The sequence below is a fragment of the Eublepharis macularius genome, chromosome 12 (assembly GCF_028583425.1).
Source record: "Eublepharis macularius isolate TG4126 chromosome 12, MPM_Emac_v1.0, whole genome shotgun sequence".
NCBI classification, from domain to species: Eukaryota; Metazoa; Chordata; class Lepidosauria; order Squamata; family Eublepharidae; genus Eublepharis; species Eublepharis macularius.
In genome coordinates, this window is record NC_072801.1 from 4,339,372 (window position 1) to 4,363,502 (window position 24,131).

The 24,131-nt window shown below is 49.1% G+C and overlaps 1 protein-coding gene across 1 annotated transcript; it reads left to right on the top strand.

The window, feature by feature from the left end:
- Nucleotides 1–7,416: 7,416 nt before the first annotated feature.
- Nucleotides 7,417–21,967, top strand: CIAO3 (cytosolic iron-sulfur assembly component 3). Its single transcript, XM_054995571.1, has 11 exons — nt 7,417–7,496; nt 10,605–10,700; nt 11,205–11,348; nt 13,311–13,443; nt 14,567–14,701; nt 15,044–15,162; nt 15,877–16,006; nt 16,585–16,657; nt 17,691–17,828; nt 18,348–18,505; nt 18,798–21,967. Exons 1-11 carry the CDS (start codon nt 7,422–7,424, stop codon nt 19,037–19,039), a joined length of 1,443 nt encoding a protein of 480 aa, XP_054851546.1. The 5' UTR covers nt 7,417–7,421; the 3' UTR covers nt 19,040–21,967.
- The last annotated feature ends 2,164 nt before the right edge of the window (nt 21,968–24,131 follow it).

The following is a 24,131-nucleotide window of genomic DNA, read 5'->3' on the forward strand; positions in this document are numbered from 1 at the left end:
TGAAGAGTTAATGCCAGGGAAACACAAGTGTTGGTTTTGTTCAAAGAAAGGACCAGATTCCCTCCTGATTCAGCTACTGGTCAGATAAAGAAACACTGACAGAGGCACCCCAGATCTGCAGAAGCGCAGGAAAAAATCTGTGAGGAGCGGCAGTCTGAGGCACCACGATGCAAGGAAGACAGGCTAAGGGCTGTCCTGAGCCACTGCTGGATAAATCCCTTTGGAATTTAATTTCAATGAGCTGACACGAGAACAAATCATGCCGATGTTACTGTCACTGGCCTCTTCCTAAGACTCTCTCTGTCTGAGACATCTTACGCAACAACGCTCAAGTGTAGGGAAACGCAATGTTAGCTGGGAAGCATAGTTTAAAAAGACAGACCCAAAGGCGCTGTCAATTTCACCTCTCTACAGAGCAGGAAGAGCTCCTCAGGTTAATTTCCTCTTGGGAAGGTGAGACAAGGAAATTAACAAACCCTCTGAGGAGGGATCTTTGGAGCGCTGTAGAGATAAAATGGAAGAGCCTTTGGCTCTGTCTTTTTAAACTATGCTTCCCTGCTAGCCTTGCATCTGCCTACACTTGAGCATTCCTGTGTAAGATGTCTTGTGTTGAGAGACTCTAAGTTGGTGGTGCTGGCCTTCCTTCTTTGATTCACAGCGACACTCGAAAAGCATCTTGCGTTTAAGCCCCATTCTGAATCGCCTGTAATCTTTCCCTTGGCATAATAAGAAATAGCATCTGTTAGAAAAATTGACTAGCCCAATGCCACAATCATGGATATGAGGTAGGCAGGTAGGTAAGAAGGAAAAGGCTTGTTTTGAGAGAAAACCACCTCTACTCTGGTCACGAGGAGGAGTACTCAGAAAGTTATTGCCTCTTCCATCTACAATCTGGAGAGCTTAAATGCGTTCAAAGGAATGTGCCAGGCAAGGGGGAGGCAGACAGAAAGAGGGAGGACAAAGCTGGGAGAGAAAAAAGAGATGCCAGAAAATTGGGGAGATGGAAGATGGAGTGAATGGCAGTGGGAGCAGAAGAGGAGGAAGGATAATGAAGGGGGAGAAAAGAGAGAGAAAGCCATACAGGCTCATGGGCACAGAAGGCAGCGATAAGGGCAGAGTGTGCTCATTTCTTTCAACATGGGCCTGCACTGCAAGCTCTCCTACATGCACCTGTATGGCTTTCTCTCTCTTTGGCCTGTGTTGATTACGGAAGAGGGAGGGAGTGGTATGCATTTTTCTACTTGAGCACTAAACTATCGATCCAGAGATGAAGCTCTGTGAGATGCGCCTTGAACTGTGCATGGGCTTAGCTAAGTGCCCCCTGCAGTTGAACTGTCAAGTCAATTTTGCCTCCCTGCTGAGTTTTTCCCCTCCAGCATGCCAATGCCTAGACCATGGCATCTTTCAAGAGGCAGTAAAGAAAGACCAGAGCCACGTGCCAGCAAGTAAGTTAAAAGAACAAGCATCACTTGAAACCTTGCACAGAGGACAGGGCACCACAAGGGGAAAGGGTTGGGAGATTTCCGCCCTTCCCTTTAAAAAAAATCTGGGGGTAAAGAGAGAAAGAAAGAAGCGCTTTAATTTTATCTGGAGGTTTTCCAACTTAAAATCTAATCCATCATTCTCTCTGTGTGACTGGCCTTAATGAAAATTTAGAGGCTGCGACTGAAATTTAGAATTCAGTGGGGAGGCCATTAGGAAAGAAGTCTAGCAGCTCTGCATAACCTCCTGGACCCATGGCCCCTGCCTGGAGCCGTGCGAAAGGGAGAGGTTTTAATCTGGCACCCCGAATCCTCAGAGGACGGGAGCCCTAGTACCGAGGCGGAGACTCAGACTTTGCAGCTGATCAAAGTCTGTTCAATTCCATTTCTGCCGTCACCACAGATCCCTCCTACATTTGGTTCAGCTCTTCCAAGGAGTTGTAGAAATCCAGGTTGCAGCTTTCCACTTGCAAAGCCACAAAAACTTGTCTTGGCTGGGGTCCAGTGAGAATAGGGCACATTTTAATTGGCAAGGCACTTACTTAATTTTGGAGGTTATTTTTGTCCAGGTGAGCGGCTGTAATAGGGAAAAGACAAAAATGGGAAATATGATAGATGTCTTTTTTAACAGCAACCAGCCTCTTTGGTTTCTCAAGGGAGAAGTTACTATGTAAAAATTACAGCAATATACACATTGATTTTTATTTCACCCATTAGTTAATCAACTAGGGTCACCTTCAGGTGAGTTGGTCTGCAGTGGAACAGGCCATGAGTTGAGTCGAGTCCAGTGGCACCTAAGAAGGTAACGGTAAGCACTGTGTAAGCACTGAGTCGTTACTGACCCATGGGGGGACGCCGCATCATGAAGTATTCTTGGCAGACTTTTTGTTATGGGGTGGTTTGCCATTGCCTTCCCCAGTCATCTACACTTTACCCCCAGGAAACCGGGTACTCATTTTACTGACCTCAGAAGGATGGAAGGCTGAGGCAACCTTGAGCCGGCTACCTGAACCCAGTTTCCGCCAGGATCGAACTCGGGTCGTGAGCAAAGCTCTGTGCCATGGGGCTCTCTGGCACCTAAGAGACTGACAAATGTTTTAAGGTATCAGTGTTCAAGAGTCAAAGTTAGCCTGAAGGAAATGGTCCATGGGTTAAATTCCAGATTGCTAGCTGATGAGAAAAGCAAACCAGTCAACCTGCAAAAGCAAACCAGTCAACGCCTGGAAATGCCATCTTCAGGACCATAAATCAGGCGGCTGCGTTTTCACTGAATGAACATCTCCCTGGTTAACATCTGCAGAGCCAGCAGCTCTCAGTAGTGCTGCCATGGATGGAGGCTTTACTCATGCATCCAGAAAATCTGGAAATGTCCAGTTTTCTGTGCTTCCATGACGGCTGCTCACACAGGGCTTGTCACTTGCTGCAGTGTCACCCCCTCCTCCTGCCACAAGTCCCACAGAAGGTAGGGATGCCACAGCAGCCTGCTCTGGGTGGGGAGTTCTCCAGGTGTTGCCGTGGCATCAGGGAAGCTGACTGCAGACAGCAGGAGCAAAAGAATCTTCAACAAGGTCATAAGGAATTAAGACGTTTTGGCAGAAGAAAGCCTACTAGGGGCATCAGTTTGCTCTGGCCATCTCTCTTCCTTTATGTGAGGTGTATAAAACAGTTTGAAGTATCTGTTATGCAGTGTGGGAATTTCAGAAGTATACATTCATTAAAAGCATCCAAATGCCATGCCCCAATGTGCAGAATTCTAGGGATGTGCTTGTCTTCGACTGAACTGAAAACTCTTCATTTCTTTTTAAGGCACAGAAAATGCCATTGTGTGTGAGGTAAGCAGGAGTGTGTCAGAAATCACTGATAATATTGCAGATCGTTGACAGATGCTCATGTTACAAAGATTTATAAACTTTTTCTGAGAAAGGAGAGCATTAGCAGAATTCTGAAGGAGCTCCAACCTGACCAGCACTCATGTTTCTTCAACCGAGAGCTTTCGGACAGCACATTGCCAAGGGGGTGAAACGTCTTGCATTCACCCATGCTGCACTCACCTGCTCGGCCATTGAGGACCAAGTAACCAGAGTATCAGAAATGCATCTTGTAATTCTAACAGCTCTGGTCAAACTGGAAAACCCATTCTGGGAAGAGGTGATCTTGATAGGAAGGGGGCTTTTGACCTTTCTTCAATCCCAGTTGCCCCCTTTTCTTAAGCAGCCTTTCCTGTTTTTAGAGGGCTTCCATTAGAGCAGGGAGGGCACAATTTTCAGGTTGGGACTTCTCCCCGTTGTTGCTTGCCCTATGGACATGATGGAGTCCCTAGATAAAAGCTTAATCTTTCATGGCTTGTGCTCCTGAGTCAAAAGCATGACGCAAGTTCAACAAGTGCCGGAGTTTTCTCCCTCCCCTCTTATGACGACCTTCCTGTTCCAAAGGACAAGTTCTCATTCTATCACCTTAAGAGTTTCTCTTCACAAGACTTCTGACACGTGTTCTTCATGTGTCGGGAGACGCAATGTTAGCTGGGAAGTGTGGTTTTGAAAGACAGAGCTGGTGGAGATTGCTCCGGAGGGGACGGATTCTCTCACAGCCCTCCACTGCCTCCCCTTCTGGAGACTTTGCCCTGCCAAGGCTCAGTTAATTCAAAGTTTTAAGCAGTGAGGGTGGCAGGGGAGACAGTCTGGCACGCCAGAGGCAGCAGAGGGCTGTGAGAGAATTCATCCTCTCCGGAGCGATCTCCACCAGCTGTCTTTCAAAACTACGCTTCCCAGCTACCATTGCACCTTCTGACACTTGACAAACACATGCCTTGTGTAGAGACTCTTGGTCTTCCCAGTTTTATGGATCTAGGTGAGACTTTCTAGAAGGGTGTGGGGTAGCAAACCATTCTCCTGTTTTGGCCAGAGTCATTAGCATAACCAAGAGCTTGTGTACTCTGTGCTTGGGGCTTGATGGATCCATTCTTCAACCCCCGCCCCTTTTGCCAGCTACTAGTTTTCAGCTGGTTTCCTGTTTATGGGCAGAGTGCAGTCACAATAACTGAAATGCTGAGGTGAATTTTTGGGTGGAGAGCATTTCTTTACAGCTTCAGCTGGCAGAATTTGGTTTCTGCAATAGAGTGATCCTTGTGGGATCTGAGCTACATGAACTGCTAGGCAGCTCAGATCAAAAAATTTCACAAGCAAATCTGGAACAAGATTCCCGGTCATCGTTCACATCCCTCAACAGGCAGGTAGCAGCTCAAAAAAGAGGTACCTGCTATCACATAGTCTTGGCACCACAGTCCCTGGGTAGATCTGTAGCTGTTCCTGACCTACGGGTAAATGCAGAGTAATGGGCATCACCAACAATAATTAACATCCCTGCTATTGGCAGAAGCCCTCAAGGATGTTCTGTAGTTTGTTGTGTCCTGGAGCTAAATATAGGCTTGTGCTACCATCTAGTGCTTCGAAGGGAAGTTGGTTTAATCAGAAGCAATGTGCTGTCCGAAATCACCTTAATTTCAACAGATTTCTGACAGTTGCAGAAAAGCTTTCATCTTGAGCAAGGTGCTTGTGACTCCTGGTTTGGCAGAGTGGATCCAGTTAATTCTTCTGTCATTTCTCTGCAACTCAGGGCTGCTAAAAATTCTTTTGGTCATTTAACAGGATGAAAAGCAGCTGTATTTTCTGAGAGGTTACAGGTCCCTATTGGCAAGTTAACACAGCCCAGGTGCATATTTGCTGGAGGGCAAACAGGTAGAAGTGCACTTCTTTAGTGTGTTCCTTCACTGGCTGGCCCAAGTGGGCACAGGTGACTCCCCCTTCAGGTCTCTGCTACCACACCTGGGCTTGCAATTGTTGATTACATCAGCCTTAGGACTGGGCTGTCTTTTACTTCAGCAAAGACAGCCCTCAACAAGCCAGGGCAGGAAATAATAATAATACTCAATTTATATACCACCCTTCAGGACAACCGTCCTGAAGGGCAGTATATAAGTGGTTTACAAAGGATGTTGTTATTATGATCAAAACTGTCACCCTGTGAAGTGGGTGGGGCTGAGAGAGATCTGAGAGTTGTGACTGACCCAAGGTTACCCAGCTGGCTTTAAGCAGAGGGGTGGGGAAACAAACGCAGCTCTCCAGATGAGAGCCCTGCCGCTCTTAACCACTATAACAAACTAGCATGTGTGTAGGCATTAAGCATGACTGAACTGTCCACCTTGGACCCCGTCTGAAGCTCTGGAGCAGATGGGAAGATGATGCTCAGCACCAAAGAGGCAAAATCCATAGAGTATCACTCTGCCCGCAGCTCATGGCTGGGATGGCTTGATTAAATTTGGCATATACTGCTACCTAAGGGTCACTCTACATGTTACTTCTTTTACCAGTTCTCCACAGATCCACCCTGTGCTCCATGCAAACACACATCAGCTCTGAGGATTGCCTTCTATATAAAAAAGAATGCAAATGGGCTTGGAAAGCTGCTGCCAGGGGAGGGAGAACTCCTGCCTTCCCCTCTCAAGCTTATCCCCCCCCCCCCCGCACCATGCAAAAACAGCACAGAGATATTTCCCCATTGGAGTATCATGTTCCCCTTGGAGGTATCATGTGTTGGTGTTGCAGCAGAAAGGGGAAAACTCCCCCCCCCAACTGATTTTGCACAGGGAAAAAAGCTTGGGACTCTCCCTCCCTCCCAGGCAGCTTTCCAAGCCCATTCGGGTTCTCCTCTTTTATAGAAGCTGACCTGTGACTGTGCAGAGCAAAGCTTGGCTCTGTGGAGAACTTGTAAGAGAAGTAATGTCTGGAGTGACCCGAAGGCACAGGATTGGGGTAATGGTGAAAGTACAACTCGGGACTGACAGACAAGCCAGTGCGCCAGGGCCAGGTGGGGGTGTGCTGGGAGCCTCCCAGGGCCTCAGTGCCGTTCGGAGGGAAGAAAGGAGGGGAGGCAGGTTGATGCTGAACTGGCGGCTGCTGAGGCTGCAGGACAGTCCAAGCGGATCAAGATGGGTAGCTGTGCCAGTCCGCCTGTAGCAGCAGAAAAGAGCAGGAGTCCAGTAGCACCTGTAAGACTAACAAAGCGTATGAGCTTTTGTGAATCACAGCCCACTTCTCCAGATAGCTGAAGATCAAGACGCGGAGGTGTGAGTCTGTTTGCAGCAGTAGAAAAAAGAGTCCAGTAGCACCGGTAAGACTAACACAACTGCGGGCAGGGTGTGACCTTTCGGGAGTCACACCGCTCCCTTCTTCGGCGGAGGGGCCGTCCTCGCAGCACTGCTGGCGGAATCCTGCTCGGCGAGCGCAGCGGGGCCCTCCGTCGCCAACCTCCGGCTTGCGGCTGGCCATCTCCCAGCATATCCGCTGGGCCACAAAAATCAGTTCCCCGGGAGCAAAAGGCTGCTCTGCAAGGCAGACTCTATGGCATTATAGGCCACCGAGGCCCCTTCCCTCCCTAAACTCCGCCCCTCCCCGGGCTCCAGGAATTTCCCAACCTGGAGATGGCAACCCCAAGGCATCTGGCGCCAGCGGCCGGGTTTGGCTGGGCCACTCGGGAGGCGCGGGCACGGCTGGGCGGCCGCATCGGCCGGCTGCAGCCGAAGGAGCGGGCGCGTCCCGCGGCCCCTCAAAGCCCGGCCGTGAGGCGAGGACCGGCCCGGCCCGGCCTCTCCCTTCCCGCCCAATCGCGCGGGGCTTCCCTCAGGCGCAAGGAAACAGGAAGGCCCGCCTCCGGACGGCCGCGCTGTCAGTCTTCTTTCTCGGCCACAGGAAATGCGTGGAACCGCCGCGGAGCCTCTATGGTAGCCATAGAGGTGACGTGAGATAGACCAGCACCCATCTCCCCTTCCCAGTCCTCCGGGCGAAACTGGCCAACGGCGGCCACCGTCCCTCTAGGGGGCGTTCGCGGCCTTTTGCGGCAGTGTGGCTGGTCCGCGCTTGGCGTCGTATTCGCTGAGCACCCAAGATGGCGGCGGCCGTCTCTCCTTTCAGCGGGGTCGTACAGCTGACGGACCTGGACGACTACATCGGGCCCTCGCAGGTGCTCGTTGTTGTTGTTGTTGTTGTGACCTTGAGCAGAGATTCGTGCTCTGAGCCTCGGGAACGGCCTTTGGCGGCCTCAGAGCAGCTCTGCCAGGAAGGCCGCTTGTCCCCGCGACTGCAGTGGGGCCGACGCTGAGCGGTTTGCTGGGGCTGCCTTTGGGGTGCGGTTGCAGGCGAATGGTCCGCTGGGGCGCTTTTGGCTCGCCCGATCGTCAGAAGGACGCTGCGGGACCAGGCCGCTAGTCCGTGTCTCTCTCTGTTTCGTGTATTTCTTGCTCTCGTTTTCTCCCCAAAGGGGCTCCCGATGTTGTTCTCTTCCCCGTTTTATCCTCACAACAACCCTGTGAGTTAGACAAGGCCGCGAGTGTGTGACTGGCCCAAGGTAGGGTTGCCAGTTCCAAGTTGGGAATTTCCTGGAGAAACCTGGGGAAGGCAGGGTTGGGGCAGGGAAAGGGTCTCAGCATGGTATAATTCCATACAGTCTAGCCTCCAAAGCAGCCATTTCCTCCAGGGGAACTGATCTCTGTGGCCTGGAGATCAGTTGTAATTCCAGGAGATCTCCATGCACCACCACCTGGAGGCTGGCAACCATATCACCCAGTCAACTTCTGCCAGAGTGGGATTTAAACTTGAGTCTGCCTGATCCTCATCTGTCACTGTAACCATCCCCACCCTGTTTAATACAGCTGCCAACTTGCCCTGGAAGGCCAGCAAGTGGAGCGCAACGCTTCCCCTGGCCCAGTTATTCAGAGATTTATTGCTTCTGTGTATGGAGTCGCTCTTCAGTCAGGATGGCTAGTAGCTGCTGATGAGCCTCTCCTCCCTGGATCGGTCTAATCCCCTTTTAAAACCATCTGGGCTTGTAGCCAACACTACCTCCACTAGCAGTGAATTCCTGTCATATATGTCTGCTGACATATCTGCCACGAGTATTTTCTGTATTCTGTGCTTTGTACTGATCCTCTGAGAGTAGGTGAAGTTGCAGATCCGTGGCCTGTTTGGCTGGGAGTTGCTTATCATACAGGTGCCTACTGTAGTGTCTACTTTCGTTTTTTGCAGCCGCTTGAGAATGTATCCTTGAGTGCCAGCTTGAGCCTGGGAACTGAAAATGACTTCGTTTTTTCCTTCTCTAACCCAGTTCTTCTCTCCTCCTGTCTCAACCCCTCCCCCCCAAATCCTGGCTCCTTCGCGCCAGAATCCTAACTGTCCATATCCTAAAGGTGGGAACTTTCCCTATAACTAACCCCTCCAAACTTATACACGTCACTTCTGCCAATACACTTGTCTGTGTATGCTGACGCTGATGGATCTTTAATAAAGTTACTTTAACTCATACACTGGAGTGTGTAAGTGGAGAACTATGGGGATCTAACTGCCAGAACCTGACAATTCCATAGTTAAATCACATGTTGAAGTAAGGTTTCCTTTTGTTAGTACTGAATGCTTTGCCCAAAAATTTCGTTAGGTGCCCTTGAGTTCTATGATGTTGAGAGAGGGAGAAAAAAATTCTCTACACACTTTTTCTACACCAGATTCATAATTTTATAAACCTGTATCATGAACACTTCTTAGTTACTGAAAAGGTCTAAACTCTTTTGCCCTTCTTTGTAGGAAAGGTCTCTTAATCATCTTGGTTGCCCTTTTCTGTACTTTTGCTAGCTCTGCAGTAGCCTTTCCGAGATGCAGTGACCATAACTGCGCACAGTATTCCAAATGATGCTACACAAGATATCCCTACAGGGCCATTATTATATTGGTTGTTTTATTGTCAGTCCCTTTCCTAATAAATCCTAGCATGGAGTTTGCCTTGTTCACTGTTGCTGCCCACTGGGTCAATGTTTTCCTCACGCTGCCCACTACACCTCCAAGATCACTTTCCCTTTCAGTCCTAGCCTCTTCAGACCTCATCAGCATATACTTAAATTTGAGGTTTCCTGTTCCTGTGTGTATCCGCTTTACTCTTACCAACAATAAACTTAATTTGCTACACTATTTCCTGCTCGCCCAGTAGAGAGATCTTCCTGGAGGAGTCTTCACAATACACCTTGTTTTTCAGCATCCTGAATAATTTGGTATTGTCTGCAAACTTGACCGCTATACTATTCAAAAACACCCCCCCCCCAATTCTAGGTCGTTTACGAACACTTTAAATAGCACTATCGATATCTTTTCTTGTGGTTCACTTCCCAACAGAACATAAGAAAAGCCACACTGGAGCAGACCGGCAGTCCGTCTAGTATCATGTCTCACACAGAAGCCAACCAGTTACTATGGAGGGCCAACTATAGGGCTTGGAGGCTGAGGTTTTCTCCTGAAGTGGCCTCCTGGGCAGGGGCTGACTGCCACTGAATGTGGAGGTTCCTTTTAGTCACTATGGCCAGTAACCACTGATAGACCTGTCCTCTGTGAATCTCTCCAGTCCCCCTTTAAAGTTGTCTATGATTATGGTCATCGTCACCGCTACTTCCTCTGGTGGTGAATCCAAATCTTAATCACTCATGTAAAGTATTTCCTTTTGTCTATCCTAAATCTATTGTTCATCAGTTTCACTGGATGTCCTTCATTATGAAAAAGACACTGTAGCATACATTGCTCTCTCTTAAATTGCCAGCCTGAGGCCAGCAGATGGAGATGGGATATGAACCTGCGTCTCCTATGTCCTTGTCCATCCCCACGCACCCCTTTCGAACCTGGGTATTCATCCTGCCCTTGCACTGTTGACTTCTCCCCATTCTGGACCTCATTAGGTATGATTGTGATGGCCCCTGAGTGTGTGTAGAGTGCACTGCTGTCTGCTAATTGCTGCATTTGTTCTGAATAAGAGTTCTTGTGTCACAGTCATTGTGACAGAATCTTTTGTGGACTGCAGTCTACAAAAGATTCTGCCTCAGTAAGTCTTGGTAGTCTTTTAGTGAACATCTGTGTTATCTTCTTGAGCTTTTCAGTGATGCTGGGTTTTTTTTCAGCCCTTGTCCATTAGCAGTTCTGGGTGAGAGAAGAAGTTGGAGCTTTCCCTTTGGATATTTGATTGTGCTAAATGTTGTTCAGAGTTTCTTCTTCCTCAGTCTCTTGCTTTTCCAATAATGGTCCCTCCTTTGTCTTCCAGGAATGCATCAAACCTGTCAAGGTTGAAAAGAAGCCTGGGAAAGCAGCCACGAAGATCCGGATTGAAGATGATGGGAGTTACTTCCAGGTGAATGAGGTAATGGTTTTCTTCCTCTGATCCTGTCGGTGTGAGAGAATAGGGCAGAGTTATCTGTTCAAAACCAGCAATGCTTTGTCCCAAGTTCTGACTTTGACCAGCCTTCAGGAAGGGAAGGTGGAGAGCAGCCACCGACCCCATTTTAAGTTTTATGGTGGAATCCTATGCAGAGTTATGCAGTATAAGCATAAACGGTAGTAACTCTGAATAGGATTGCACTGTTAGTTAAAATGTCATTGTTGGTAGGGATGCTGCTATTCCTCATAAAAAGAAGCGATCATTGACTGCTCTCTGTTTGTCACAGTGTTACAGGAACTATATCTGTAATGTACTCAATCTAATCTTGTTGCACTAGAGTAGTGCATGACAATATTCCATGGAACAGGAACTTCCCATAAATCTCCCCCCATACAACTAGGAGACAGGGCCCCTGAATGACTGCTGATGACAAATAGTGAGTTTTTTCTGATGCATACAATTCCTTCTCTCCTGTCTTCCTTTCAGGATGGAGAATCACAGAAGCTGGAAAAAGCCAAAATTACTCTGAATGATTGCTTGGCTTGTAGTGGTTGCATAACATCAGCTGAGAGTGTCTTAATTACACAGCAGAGCCATGAAGAACTCTACAAAGTGTTAAATGCCAACAAGGTCAGTGGCTTTGGAGCCGTAGGTGGGGGGGGGTTCTTGTTGGGCCAAGGACCCCTGGGAGGAGGGGGCTTGTTCTCTTGGGGCTTCCTTTCTAGTTCTCTGTTGGTTTGCTTCAGAACTTTCTGTGTATAGTCGCTAGTTTTTCTTCCTTTCCTTTTCCGTTCAAGCTCCTTTGAGCCAATGATCTTGAGCAGCGGATAGAGATTGTTTATTTATTTATGTCATTTACTGTCCACCTTTCTCACTGAGACTCAAGGTGGATTCCACAGTGTGAGATTTGTACATTCAGTTTTTAAGGATATTTCCATAAACAATGCCATAGGCTAAATAAACACAAGTTTACAAAGACATGGCATTAGTAAGAATTCCAATACAGAGTTGAAGAAATGCTGAAACAGAACAGAAGCATTTCTAGGGCTGACATTAGACCACATGAAGCACAAGTAGCTCATAGGAGCACATATTTAAACAGTATGTAAAGCAACATAGTGGTGAACTCTATGGTCCTTAACTCATTAGCGAAGCATCTGAGAGTCCCTCCCTACAGGACAAAAGCCTTTTTGAATAATTCGGTTTTGCATCATTTGTGGAAAGCTAGGAGAGTGTTGGCTCTCCTGACCTCCTCAGGCAGGCCATTCCACAGGGTAGTGGCCACCATAGAGCAGGGCCGGATCTAGCGCTCCTGGCTCCTGGGGCAATGCTTGCCGGTCCTCGTGCATGCACTCCTGACGCGGCGTGATGATGTCATTTTGATGATGTCATCATGCCGCGCGCCGGAGGCAGCACGGGGGACTGGGAAGCCGCCCGCGCCATTTGCTTCAGAAGCGAATGGCGCGGTCGGCTTTGCAGCCCCCCGCGCTGTCTTTTGCCTGCCCCGCAGGACAGGGGGTGACCGGCTTGCCGCGGGGCAAGCGAATGGCGTGGGCGGCCATGCTGCCCTTTGCCTGCCCTGCAGGACAGGGGGTGCACGGCAAGCTGGCCGCCCCCTGTCCCTCAGGGCAAGCGAAAGGTAGCATGGGAGCCTGTGAGGCTGCCCGCGCCATGCATCTGCCCCGCGGGACAGGGGGCGGCCGGCTGCCCCCTCTCCTGCGGGGCAAACGAATGGCGTGGGCGGCTGCGCTGCCCTTTGCCTGCCCTGAAGGACGGGGTGCGCAGCAAGCCGGCCGCCCCCTGTCCTGCGGGGCAAGCGAAAGGCAGCGCGGCTGCCGTCTGCGTGCTCTGGGAGCTGCTCCTGGCGCCCCCTCCCTGGCGGCGCCTGGAGCAGACTATCCCCCCCCCCCCCCCAGATCCGGCCCTGCCATAGAGAGAGCCTGTGTACGGGCATCCTTTATTTCTTTGATGAAAATATGGTGGAAAGATACTTAGCCGCAGCCAGAGTAGTTCTTGGGTCTCTGTCCACCAGCAGATAGGGACTTATATTTTAATATAGGGTAGGAAAGAGCAAGAGTCCAGTAGCACCTATAAGACTAACAAAATTTGTGGTAGGGTACACCTTTTAATATAGTATGAGATAATTTATTTAAAATGGGGGCTATCTTTAATTCATGATGAAAGTTATAATGAAAACATTCCAATATCATGCGGGACAGGGTGTCAGCTTTTCCCCAATCACACTGGCGGCTGAGTCTGCCCAAGTAAGGCAAATTAAAGTATCTTCCGTGCAGGACTGCTGAAGTAGCAGCATTCAGGCTGTACAGTCACTAGTTTTTTTGTTTAAAGAAAACTATAATTTATTTCCCTAGAATCGTCTTCCTTGCTTAACGGATACAGATTAGACTACTACTTTGTGAAAACAGTTCAGTCATCCGTGTACCAGGAAGGCACAGGGGACTTTGTAAGAGACAGAATACAGACTTTTAAAAAATGGAGAACAAAAGCGATTATGTTCTGCACCGTGCTAAGGAACTATAAATGCTTCTTTTCCTTTGCGTATCCAGCTAATATTGACATTTTTTTTGCAAGGTATTTGATTCTGCTTCCCAGAAGTTGGTGGTGGTCTCTGTCTCCCCACAATCCAGAGCTTCACTGGCTGCAAGATATAAACTGACTCCTTTAGACACAGCCAAGAAGCTGACGGCATTCTTTAAAAGATTAGGTGAGACCCCTTCTGTGAGGAAATCATATTTGAGAATTTAATTGACTGAACAATTAAGAATGTATTGGGTTGTGCATCAATTACAAAATCAGCTCTGTAGAATGCTGGAGGGGCTTATTTCTGAATAAACTGACTGAGGATCAAGTTGCATAGGTCTGTCCAAGGAGCCCTGGATGGGGCACCTTCTCCATGAGGGGCAGGGCTGAGTTCCCGTTGTGCTGGGAGACGGGCGGTTGGGGCTTTGGGGATGGGAGGGGCATGTGCTGAGTTCTTTTAACTCTAGGTTGCCTTTTCAGCATTCAGTGTGCACGTCAAATGCTCACTTGTAAATGCAAAACAGCTAAGAGGTTTGTGAGGCTTCTCTGCTACTGTGCATTTATAAACGTTTCTAAATAAAGACATCTGGCTTAGTTTTTCCAATTGTCTGGTATTATCTGAGCCTTTTCAGTAGGTTCTGGAGTATTTGGCCCTAACAGGGTGCCAAGGCATTTAGCATGTGTGCTTCTTAAGGGCTGAAATGCTGGAAAAGTCACATTGGAACACAGTGTCCAGGTGTTCTGCCATTTAATAGAAACTGTTCAAAAGGTGGTTTTCTCCAACTGCCTGTTCTGAGGATTTACCAAAATCTTACGCAGTTCTGGAGAAATGCCATTGGGGTGTTCCTGCAGACCAGGAAGTCGAGCGACCTGACAAGGGCATCTCAGTGTATTGCTAGAGGGTTTCGCACTTCGGTCAAGATCTGGAGTCCCAGGAAGGTTCCCTCAGATTCTTGAGCTCTTATAAAGTCACTCCCAAATGCCATGCCTGGCCTGCCTCTTTCAGTTTTTACTGCAGAACAGCCAAAAAAGTGACTTGGGGGTGGAATACACAATCCTCCTTGCCCCCCGCCCCCCCAGTGTAGTGTGGAAATCATGCATTTCTTTTTCACATATTCAAAAGTGTGCTGTAAGAAGGAGGGAATCTGCTATTCAGTGTTCAGTGCCAGGAACCTCTTAGCGGTCGTGTTGGGCATCCAACTGGCATCTTGTCTGCCTGGATGTTGCTCCCATCGCCAGCTGCACACCTCCTCCCTTCCCCCATTCCTGATCATCTAGTTGGCATAACTCTTGCTTCTTTTCCTCAGGGGTACACTTTGTTTTTGACACAACTTTATCCCGGAACTTCAGCCTTCTGGAGAGCCAGCGAGAGTTCGTGCGCCGCTTCCGGAGGCGAGCAGAGGACGAACGGGCTCTTCCCATGTTGGCTGCTGCCTGCCCAGGTAAAGGCAAGAATGGGGTGGAGGAGGTAGTGGGGGCCAGAAAGCAGATAGGAGAGAGGGAGGTTGCCTGCTAGCCCAGAACAACCTAGACTCCCCTGGCTCCTTTGCTCTCTGTGATCTCTCTGCTCTTTGTATTGCCTTGACGTGGTGGCTGCTGCTGCTTCTTGGTTTGTCATAGGAGAGGAGGGGAAGGGGTTAAGAGGATGTGAAATGTTAGCAAAACGGGCATTGTGGGCCCATCTCTCCCAGCTGAACTCCTCCTTCCAGCACCATTTTGTGGCCCTCCGGTTTTGCTGGGCCATGGAGCTGCACTCAGCCCACCCCCCCCCCCTTCTCTTCCAGGTTGGATCTGCTATGCTGAAAAAACCCACGGCAGCTTCATCATCCCTTACATCAGCACAACTAAGTCGCCCCAGCAGGTGATGGGCTCCCTGGTCAAGGGCCACTTTTCAGAACGGCAGGTGAGTCTCTCTGTGGGTTGCTTCTTATGAGGGAGCTGATACTTGGGTCCAGGGTCTTGGGCGGCCTCCGCCCAGGAAGTCCAAATGGACCCTCATCCCCAGCCTGTCAACTGGTTTGGAGCAGTTTTTGTGTGACGCTGGAATGGAACCCAGACACAAAATCTCCAGATTGCCTTGAACCTAAACCAAGCTCCATTGGGAGAGATTTTGGGGATGTTCCATTCTGCAGAATAAAATCCTTTGAATTTTTTGTGTGGGCTAGTGCTTAAGTGCCATTTAACTCCCTGCCTCCAGCAGCTATCAGCCTTTGCAAAAGATGGCAGGAACTGATAGGAACCACCACCGCCTCTTCCAACTTGGTGCCCACCCAGCAGGGTCAGAGCTGAAGTTTTTTTCTCCCTGTGAGACTGAATTTGTATTTGTAAAAGGCAGTCTTTCGAACCATTGTATCCCTATGGAATTCAGCATCCCAGGAGGCGCTGTTGGTCCTTAGCCTCCTTTGATGGCCACAGACCATTCCGTTGATCTGCAGCTGTTAGCTACGGTTACTGAAAGGACTCTGTATTTGCAGGGGTGGGTCTCCCCCCTTGCTACAAGGTGCTGGTCCTGCTCACGAGTTTCCAGGGACATCCCTTGGAAAGGGAAGCTAGGCTTAGCCAGACCTCCTCCTGGTCTGATATACCAATACTTATGCTTGACTTTTGTTGCCCTTAGCGCTTGAGGCCTGACCAGATCTATCATGTGGCCGTAATGCCCTGTTATGACAAGAAGCTGGAAGCTTCCCGGCCCGATTTCTTCATCCAAGAGCATCAAACTCGGGAGGTCGACTGTGTGATTACGACAGGTAAAGAGCTGGCCTGGGCCAAGAGCACTTTTACTCCGGGGAAGGAAGGTGGCAGGCCCCTTGCCTGCTTTCCTCAAAGCCTTGGCTTGGATCAGTCGCTGTTCAGCTGCTACAGGCAGCCAGCAGGAACCATCGTCTGGAGCTGAAAGCAGGAGGCGGTCCCTGTTGCCAGCGCCACTGGCCAGTCTGTTGTAGGCAAGGCACAGACTGAATTCTTCTGTTTCTTCTCCCCCCCCTGCCCCCGGTGCTTCTGCCCATTTATTTCTAGTTGTAAAGGACGAGAAACCTGTTGATTGTATTTCGCCCAGTGGGCTCAGGGTAGTCAAAGGTGCTGGTATCTCAGTCATGCTGGTTGGGGACAGAGTATATAATGCGAGGGGACTTTCAGGAAACAAGGTTAGGCAAGCTGGGATGATGGATAGACCCCCTTTGCCACAGCAGCCGCTAGGGAAAGCCCCAAAGGAGAGCCAGGAGGCCCTGCCCTGATTCCTGTATCTCTCCGGGCCAGTTTCTTTTGGTGAGGTATGTGCGCGCAGCTGTCTAGTTTTTAATCTCTTGCATCTGTTCTCTGCACTTAGGAGAAGTGTTGAAGCTGTTGGACCAAGAAGGAATTTCCCTTCCCGATATGGAGGCTGCCCCCTTGGACGGCATGTAAGCACCAAGCATCACAGTGACCTGCATTCAAATTGCTCTACTGCAGTGTCGCATTTTGAATCCTGTGGATTCCCCTGCTACCCCTCTGCACGCAAATCTCCCACACGCACACACGGCTGGGTTTAAGTTGGGGCAAACAGACCAGAAGTGCCTCATCCCCAGAGTTTTCTGAACCTTTGAACACCCCCACAGGGTCAGCCCACATGTCCATCATCCTCTTCCACACGGTGGCCAGATAGGTGCCCCCCTCCCCAAAGCCCTTAAAATGGGGGCAGTAGCCAAAGCCTGCCTGGCTGCTGCTCCCCAGCACTGGCATTTACAAGGTCGAATGCCTCTGAACATGGAAGTTCCGTTTAGCCCTCCTGGGGGGCTTCTCTTCCGTGAATTATTTGTCCCATCCCCTTTTCAAGCCAGTTAGGCTTTTTGCCAAGTAAATTAGGAGTTGTGTGAACAAGTGCTGCCTTTTGCCTGCCTTGACTTTTTCAAGAGCCTGGGGAGCTATCAGTCACAAAATGGTGGCGTGTTCCTTCTCCTTTGCATGAAAGAGGGAGGGGAGAAGACAAGCTGGTGGGGGAGTCCAAATGGACGGGCGAGCAGAGAGCCTGTGAAGGGCTGGGCTAGTGACCCCTGTGCCTCCCCCTGAGTTAGACTGCCAGATGTAAGCCAAGGAGAAGAGCTGGTTAGTCCTTCCAGGCTTAGCCAGAAAACCTCCTCCAAGAGACTGCAGCCGCAGCCTAGAAGGAATCTCTTTGTTAGAGCGTGAGGCTTCCTCAGTTGTGCTGCACAGGTATGGCATATGCACCCCAACATCTCTTTGCTTAAAACGCCAAGTTTCTAGCCCTGATGGCTCTAGGGAGAAATTTTATGTGGGTGTTGGCTAATACAACCCCCCCCCCATCCATCCTGGGGGTGGAGCTCTGCTGTTCTCTCCCTGATCCCAGCAGCAATCGAAGCGGAACAGTTTTGGAATGCAGAAATCAGGCGATACTGTTTTGCAAGGTGCTGTAAGCAGACTTCTCTCTTCCCTCAGATGCAGCAGCCTTCCTGAAGAACAGCTCCTTGGCCATGCCGGAGGTGGTTCTGGGGGCTACCTGGAGCACATCTTCAGGCATGCAGCGATGGAGCTTTTTGGGATCCAAGTGGACAAACTGGAGTATAAGCCCTTGAGGTATGAAGTGTGAATTTCCTCACAGCGCTCGCTTAAGCAGCCTAGCCAGGGCACCACTTCCCCCACTCCCACTTCAACAGCTCCCTAACCAAGGAGGTATCTGAACGCTCATCAGTTAGTTTTGCCGAATGCTACTCGTCATTCTGAATTTATATATTTCATAGATTTCCACCATACTTTTCTCATAAGTGCTTAAAGCTAAAGAACAAAGATGAAGGATTTCTGATATAAACTTGGAAAGGCACGTGCAAGTGCAGCTAACCCTGGACTTTCCAGCAGCGATGCCATCTGCAGAGGAGAGAGGAGGCATTTTTTCCCAACCCAACAGACCCCGCCTCTCCCAGTAAAACTGTGTTGCCAGTCAACATTCCCCAACTGCTGGTCTTCCTTTGAACCACTGGAAGGTCCATGAACAGTCTGTGAGAGCCCAGCCAACAGAATGCAAGGTCAGAGGTTGCAGGAAGAAGTAATAGCAGGGAAGAAGGAAATGCATTCATGTTTGTGTCTCCCCGCCCCTAGAAACAAAGACTTCCAGGAAGTAACTCTGGAGAAGGATGGTGAAATCCTGTTGCGCTTTGCCCTGGCTTACGGCTTTCGGAACATTCAGAACTTAGTGCAGAAACTGAAGCGAGGGAAATCACCGTACCACTATGTTGAAGTCATGGCTTGCCCTTCAGGTGAGTGGGGTGGGGATGGGCTCTGGGGATCGTGTGTGTGTGTGTGTGTGAGAGAGAGAGAGAGAGCGAGAGATGCCAGGCCTTGCCAAGCGCAATCAGAAATGCCTTCAAACCCTGTCAGCCCTGATGGGACTCTGCCCGGGAAGGGCATGGAACTGCTCATCTGCCCTTCCAGCCCCCTTGTGGCTGTAGAGCCCTCCTCAGTTAATGGGCAGTGAGGAGCGCCTGGCTGTGTGGGTGCCTGTTGCCATTGCCACTCCCTGATGCTCCCGGTGCTGCTTTCACTTTGCAGGGTGCTTAAATGGAGGGGGCCAACTCAGAGCTGATGGCGAAGCCAGCAAAGATCTGCTGCATCAGGTTGAAAGGCTGTACGAGGCGGTCCAGCTGGAAAAGCCAGAGATGAACAAGGATGTCTGCAGGCTGTATGAACAATGGCTGGGAGGCCCCGAATCAGAGCAGGCGTGGCAGGCCCTGCACACCCAGTACCACCCAGTGGAGAAAACGAACACTGCCGTGTTTAACATCAAGTGGTGATGGGGAGGGCACTCGAGTGCTTGGACCAGGGTTCCGATGCTTTGCGGGGGGGGGGGGGGTGTCCGAAAGGCAGCCGGGGACGCGAGAGAGGTATTGGGGGCGAGGACAGGATCACTCCAAAGAGCTGAGTGAAAATGAGGGGAATGGAGAACGGGGGGGGGGGCCTTGTGCCCCCTGCATCCCCCTTCGAGGCAGGTTCCGGCATGGATTTGTTCCCCAGCTCTTGTCCTGCTCTTGGCACCATCAGGAAATTGCCCCCCGAGGAGCTCTGAAAAGGGCAATCCCTGCCCCATAGGACAGGACTGCTGGGAGTCCCTCTGGCCTTGCTGTTTGTTTCAGGAAATGCCCGCTGCTGCCGCCGCCCCCCCCCCCCCCCCCGAAGCTGCCCTGCTGTCACCCTGCAGGGCGGGGGGGGGGGGAAAGAAGTGCGTGGCCAGCACCCCATGGGGCTTGTTTGGCCCTGAACATGCAGTTTTCACCTGCCTGCACACCTGAGTGGCATGTTGGCTTTCCCCGAGTCCACAAACCATTTTTAGATGTTCCTTTATTAAATAGCGAAGGAAAGCACTGGCAGTTAGTAAGTGGAGCCTGTTGAAGAGTTCACTCGTTTTGCCGGTGTCCATAAAGGGATGTGGCTGTTCAGTGTTTGAGGGCTTTACTTTGTCTGTGGGAAAGGGCCCAAGTCCCCTCTCAGACGCCAGCACGGCTTCTGTGTTCAGCCTCTTTGGGCTGCCAGAAGTTGGCCTTTGCCTTGCAGAGAGCAGTGAAGGCCTCTGGGGAAATGACTTCCTGGTGAACGTCAGGATGTCCTCCCTCTCCAAAAGAGTAAGTTTGTCCTCCTCAGTCCATAAAGAGGTACCAGTGGGATGCCAAAGTAGGGGAGAAATCGGAAGGGGGAAATGCTTGGGCGTCTGTCTCTCCCTTGTCCCTCGCCACGTCTCTCTCATTCTCACTTTCCCTTTGTCTCTGCTTCTGCTCCATCCACTCCCTTTCTCTTTAGGCCGCTTAGCCTCAGTCTCCACCCCTCCTCTTTAGCTATCTTTGCCACTCCTCCTTCCTCTTTCCTGGTGTCGTCTCTCTCAGAGCTGCCCCCTTTCTCTTTCCATTTTTCCTCTTCATTCTGTCTTGTCCTCTTATTCTCTTCCTGTTCCTCTTCTCCCTCTCGTTGTCTCTGCCTCTGCCCATCTTTCTCTTTGTTTCCGTCTCCCCATCTCCTTCTGTCTTCACTTCTGTTTCCCTAACTACTTCCCCTGATGCCTCCTCCCCAAACTGTATTTTTGGGGGGTGGGGAGGGTCTTCCCAGTTGACAACAGGCAAGTCCCACTCTGTCTTTTTCTTCTTCTTTCTGTCCGATACAAGGGGGGAGGGAAAGGGTGGCCCTGTGTATGTCTCTGTGTGACGGTAACTGGAATCTGTTCAGTTCCTTCAAATGGTACCAAGAAATTGGTAGATTTCTTTGGTTTTTTTGTGTTCTTCTTAATGAAAGATATTTTTAAATAATGATGTGGGTCTGTCTCAAGTGCAACAAACTGAAACCTTTTCTCCAAGCCGTACCTTAAGGCAGCCAGCCACTTTTTAAAGTAGCCATAGCAAACAACTTTTTTCCCGTTAAGAATATACCTTGAGAGCTAAAATTCCTTCTCTGCCTAAACGGTACACCTGTGTGTGTGTGATATATGTATAGCGAGAGACCGCGAGGGAGCACGCACACCATTTTCTATGTTGACAGAAGCAGGAGAGCTCTTTCAGTGGTTCCCCCGGGGGGGTCTGGAATAGGCATCTCTGTATTATTGGGTGGCACCTTTGGCACCAGGTTCACAGAGGGGCAAGCCCCATTCCATTTGTCACACCAGAAACACACCATAGGAACTCACGGCACTAGCAAATGAATGGCATAATTTTTGAATATATTTTCAATGCCATAGTTTTAAATGGTAAACCAACTTGAACAGGACTTGGAAGTGACAGCATAGAAGTATCCCACCTAAAAAATGAGCTCTTTTCAGCAGATGCAACTGGCTGAGGACAGATTCCAAACAGGCAATTGGGCACAGCTCAGTTAGTGGTCCCCCCCCCCAAAACAATATCCAAGGCATCTTTCATTCTCTTGCCACTTAAACACACCCAGCCATCTCCCATTGCCAGCAACATGCAGGCCAAGATGTTGACTTTATTTTTCCTTCCTGTGATAATGTAATCTGTTATCTACATGCAATGTGTTATCCACTTTGGTGTCGTGGTTAAAAGTGGCAGGACTCTCATCTGGAGAATCGGGTTTGATTCCTCATTCTTCCACTTGAAGCCAGCTGGGTGACCTTGGGTCAGTCACAGCTCTCTCAGCCCCACCCACCTCACAGGATGATTGTTGTTGTAGGGATAACAATAACACACTTTGTAAACCGCTAAGTGGGTGTTAAGTTGTCCTGAAGGACGGTATATAAGAACATAAGAGAGGCCATGTTCGATCAGGCCAATGGCCCATCCAGTCCAACAATCTGTGTCACACAGTGGCCAAAAACCATCTATAGCTTGTGGCTAATAGCCACTGACGCCCCTTGTAATGATTTCAAGAAATGGGTGCATGTATCTTTAAATGCTTGGTTTGAGCTAGGTGAAGGGTGGAGGTGAGAGGAATGAGTGAGCGATATGATTGGTTGACTGAGATTGTGGGCAGAGTGAATGCAGTTTAGACTGGGGAAAAGGTGGCTGTCAGAAGAAAGCAGGCTGGCTGGGTGCTGCCTGAATATGTTGAAGTGTTTATGAGAGAAATATAACCTGTGTAGAACCTGAACTGAGCATGTTTGTGAAAGGACACTCAGTCAGGGAAAGAGGCCAGCTGTGTGAATGAGAGTAAATGAAGAACCGAGAACTACGTTTATGAAACCGATACGCTTCTTGACTAAATAAAAGTTTATTTTTGTTTTGTTATATCCCAGAGTAGCTGTCATTGCTATATCCCATTCCTATCCTCAGGGCCACCTAGAACCACGAAGGAGCCTGACGCTTACCAAAGGGGAAATTTAAATAAAATATCTTGGAATAAAATATTCCTGGTGGCAGCAGACTACCCAGAGGGTTAAGGGATAGATTAGAAGAAAAATCTACCCTAAAGAAAGTAAAGGTCATAACACACCTCTACTCGTTTGTCCAATCCCCTCTTGAAGCTGCCACCACCTCCTGAGGCAGTGAATTCCATGTGTTAATCACTCTTTGGGTGAAGAAGTACTTCCTTTTATCTGTTCTAACTCGACTGCTCAGCACTTTCATTGAGTGCTCACAAATTTTTGTATTGTGAAAAGGGGATAAAAATACTTCTCTCTGCCTTCTCTATCCCATGCATAATCTTGGAAACCTCTATCATGTCACCCCTCAGTCATCGTTTCTCCAAGCTAAAGAGCCCCAAGTGCTTTAACCTTTCTTCATAGGGGAAGTGTTCCATCCCTTTAATCATTCTAGTTGCCATTTTCTGCACTTTTTCCAGTGCTATAATACCTTTTTTGAGGTGTGGTGACCAGAATTGTACACAGTATTCCAAGTGAGGCAGTACAGGTGTATTATACTAGCTGATTTGTTTTCGATTCCCTTCATAATAATCCTCAGCATAGCGTTGGCCTTTTTTATTGCCGTCGCTCACCATATTGACATTTTCAGTGAGTTATCCACCACGACTCCAAGATCTCTCTCTTGGTCAGTCTCCACCAGTTTGGACCCCATCCCTTGTCCATATGTTTGTTCACTCCCTCAAAGAACTCTAACAGGTTCGTGAGACAAGATCTTCCCTTACAGAACCGATGCTGAGTCTTCCTCAATAGCTTTTGTTCATCAATGTGCCTACTAATTCTTTGATAACGGTTTCCACCAACTTACCCGGTATTGACGTTAGACTGACTGGCCTGTAATTTCCCGGATCTCCTCTGGAACCCTTTTTAAAGATGGGGGTGACATTAGCTATCTTCTAGTCCTCAGGAATGGAGGCAGATGTTAATGGAAGGTTACATATCTTTGTCAGGACATCCACAAGTTCACATCTGAGTTCTTTCAGAACTCTTGGATGTATGCCATCCGGGCCTGGTGATTTGTTAGTTTTTAAATTGTCTATCGGTCGTAGGACCTCCTCTCTCGTCACCTCAATCTGACTCAGGTCCTTCAACACTCCTCCCGAAATCAGTGGTTCCAGAGTGGGCAAGCACCTCTCATCTTCTACAGTGAAGACAGAGGCAAAAAATGCATCTAGCTTCTCGGCCATTTCCCTATCGTCCTTCAGTAATCCTTTTACCCCTTGATCATCCAGGGGCCCCACTGCCCCCCTGGCTGGTTTCCTGCTTCTAATATATTTGAAGAAATGTTTATTGTTGGTCTTTATGTTTTTTGCAATGTGTTCCTCATAGTCCCTTTTTGCCTGCCTGATCACAGACTTGCATTTTCTTTGCCACGGCCTTTTATACACCTCACTCCAACTAGCTTCCCACCTTTTAAAAGAAACCTTCTTACCTTTTATAGCTTCCTTTACTTTGTTTGTTAACCATGCAGGCCTTTTTAATACCCTATTTGTGCCTTTCCTAACCTGCGGTATGTATTTTATCTGAGCTTCTAGGATTGTAGTTTTAAATAGTCTCCAAGCTTCCCCAAGGGGTTTGACCCCTTTGACCTTTCCTTTCAGTTTCTTCTTCACATGCCCCCTCATCTCAGAGAAGTTACCCCTATTCAAGTTAAAAGTGGTTGTGTTGGTCTTTGGGGGCAACTCCCTATTTACGCAAAGGTTGAACTCAATAACATTTATGGTCACAGTTCCCAAGTGGTGCACCAGATCTCGGGCATTACTTAGGACCAAGTCCAGGATCGCCTCTCCCCTGGTAGGTTCTGCAACCGTCTGCTCCACAGCACGGTCATTGAGAGTGTCTAGAAACTCAGTCTCCTTCTCCCGACTTGAACACACGTTGACCCAATCAAAAAATCAAATATTTTTTAATTAGGTCTCACAAATATAATTAGCAACTTCAGTCTCCAGAATTTACTTAGATCTTTGATAACATTAATCTAGCAATTATAGTTTTGAGACACTATGTTTATATAGTCTTCATTTCCTTAAGGT

Coding starts and splice junctions, on each gene's coding strand:
- CIAO3 (XM_054995571.1), top strand. CDS start 7,422: ATGGCGGCGGCCGTCTCTCCTTTCAGCGGGGTCGTACAGCTGACGGAC. Junction 15,163..15,876: donor GCCACTTTTCAGAACGGCAG/GTGAGTCTCTCT, acceptor TGTTGCCCTTAG/CGCTTGAGGCCTGACCAGAT. Junction 17,829..18,347: donor CTGGAGTATAAGCCCTTGAG/GTATGAAGTGTG, acceptor CCCCGCCCCTAG/AAACAAAGACTTCCAGGAAG.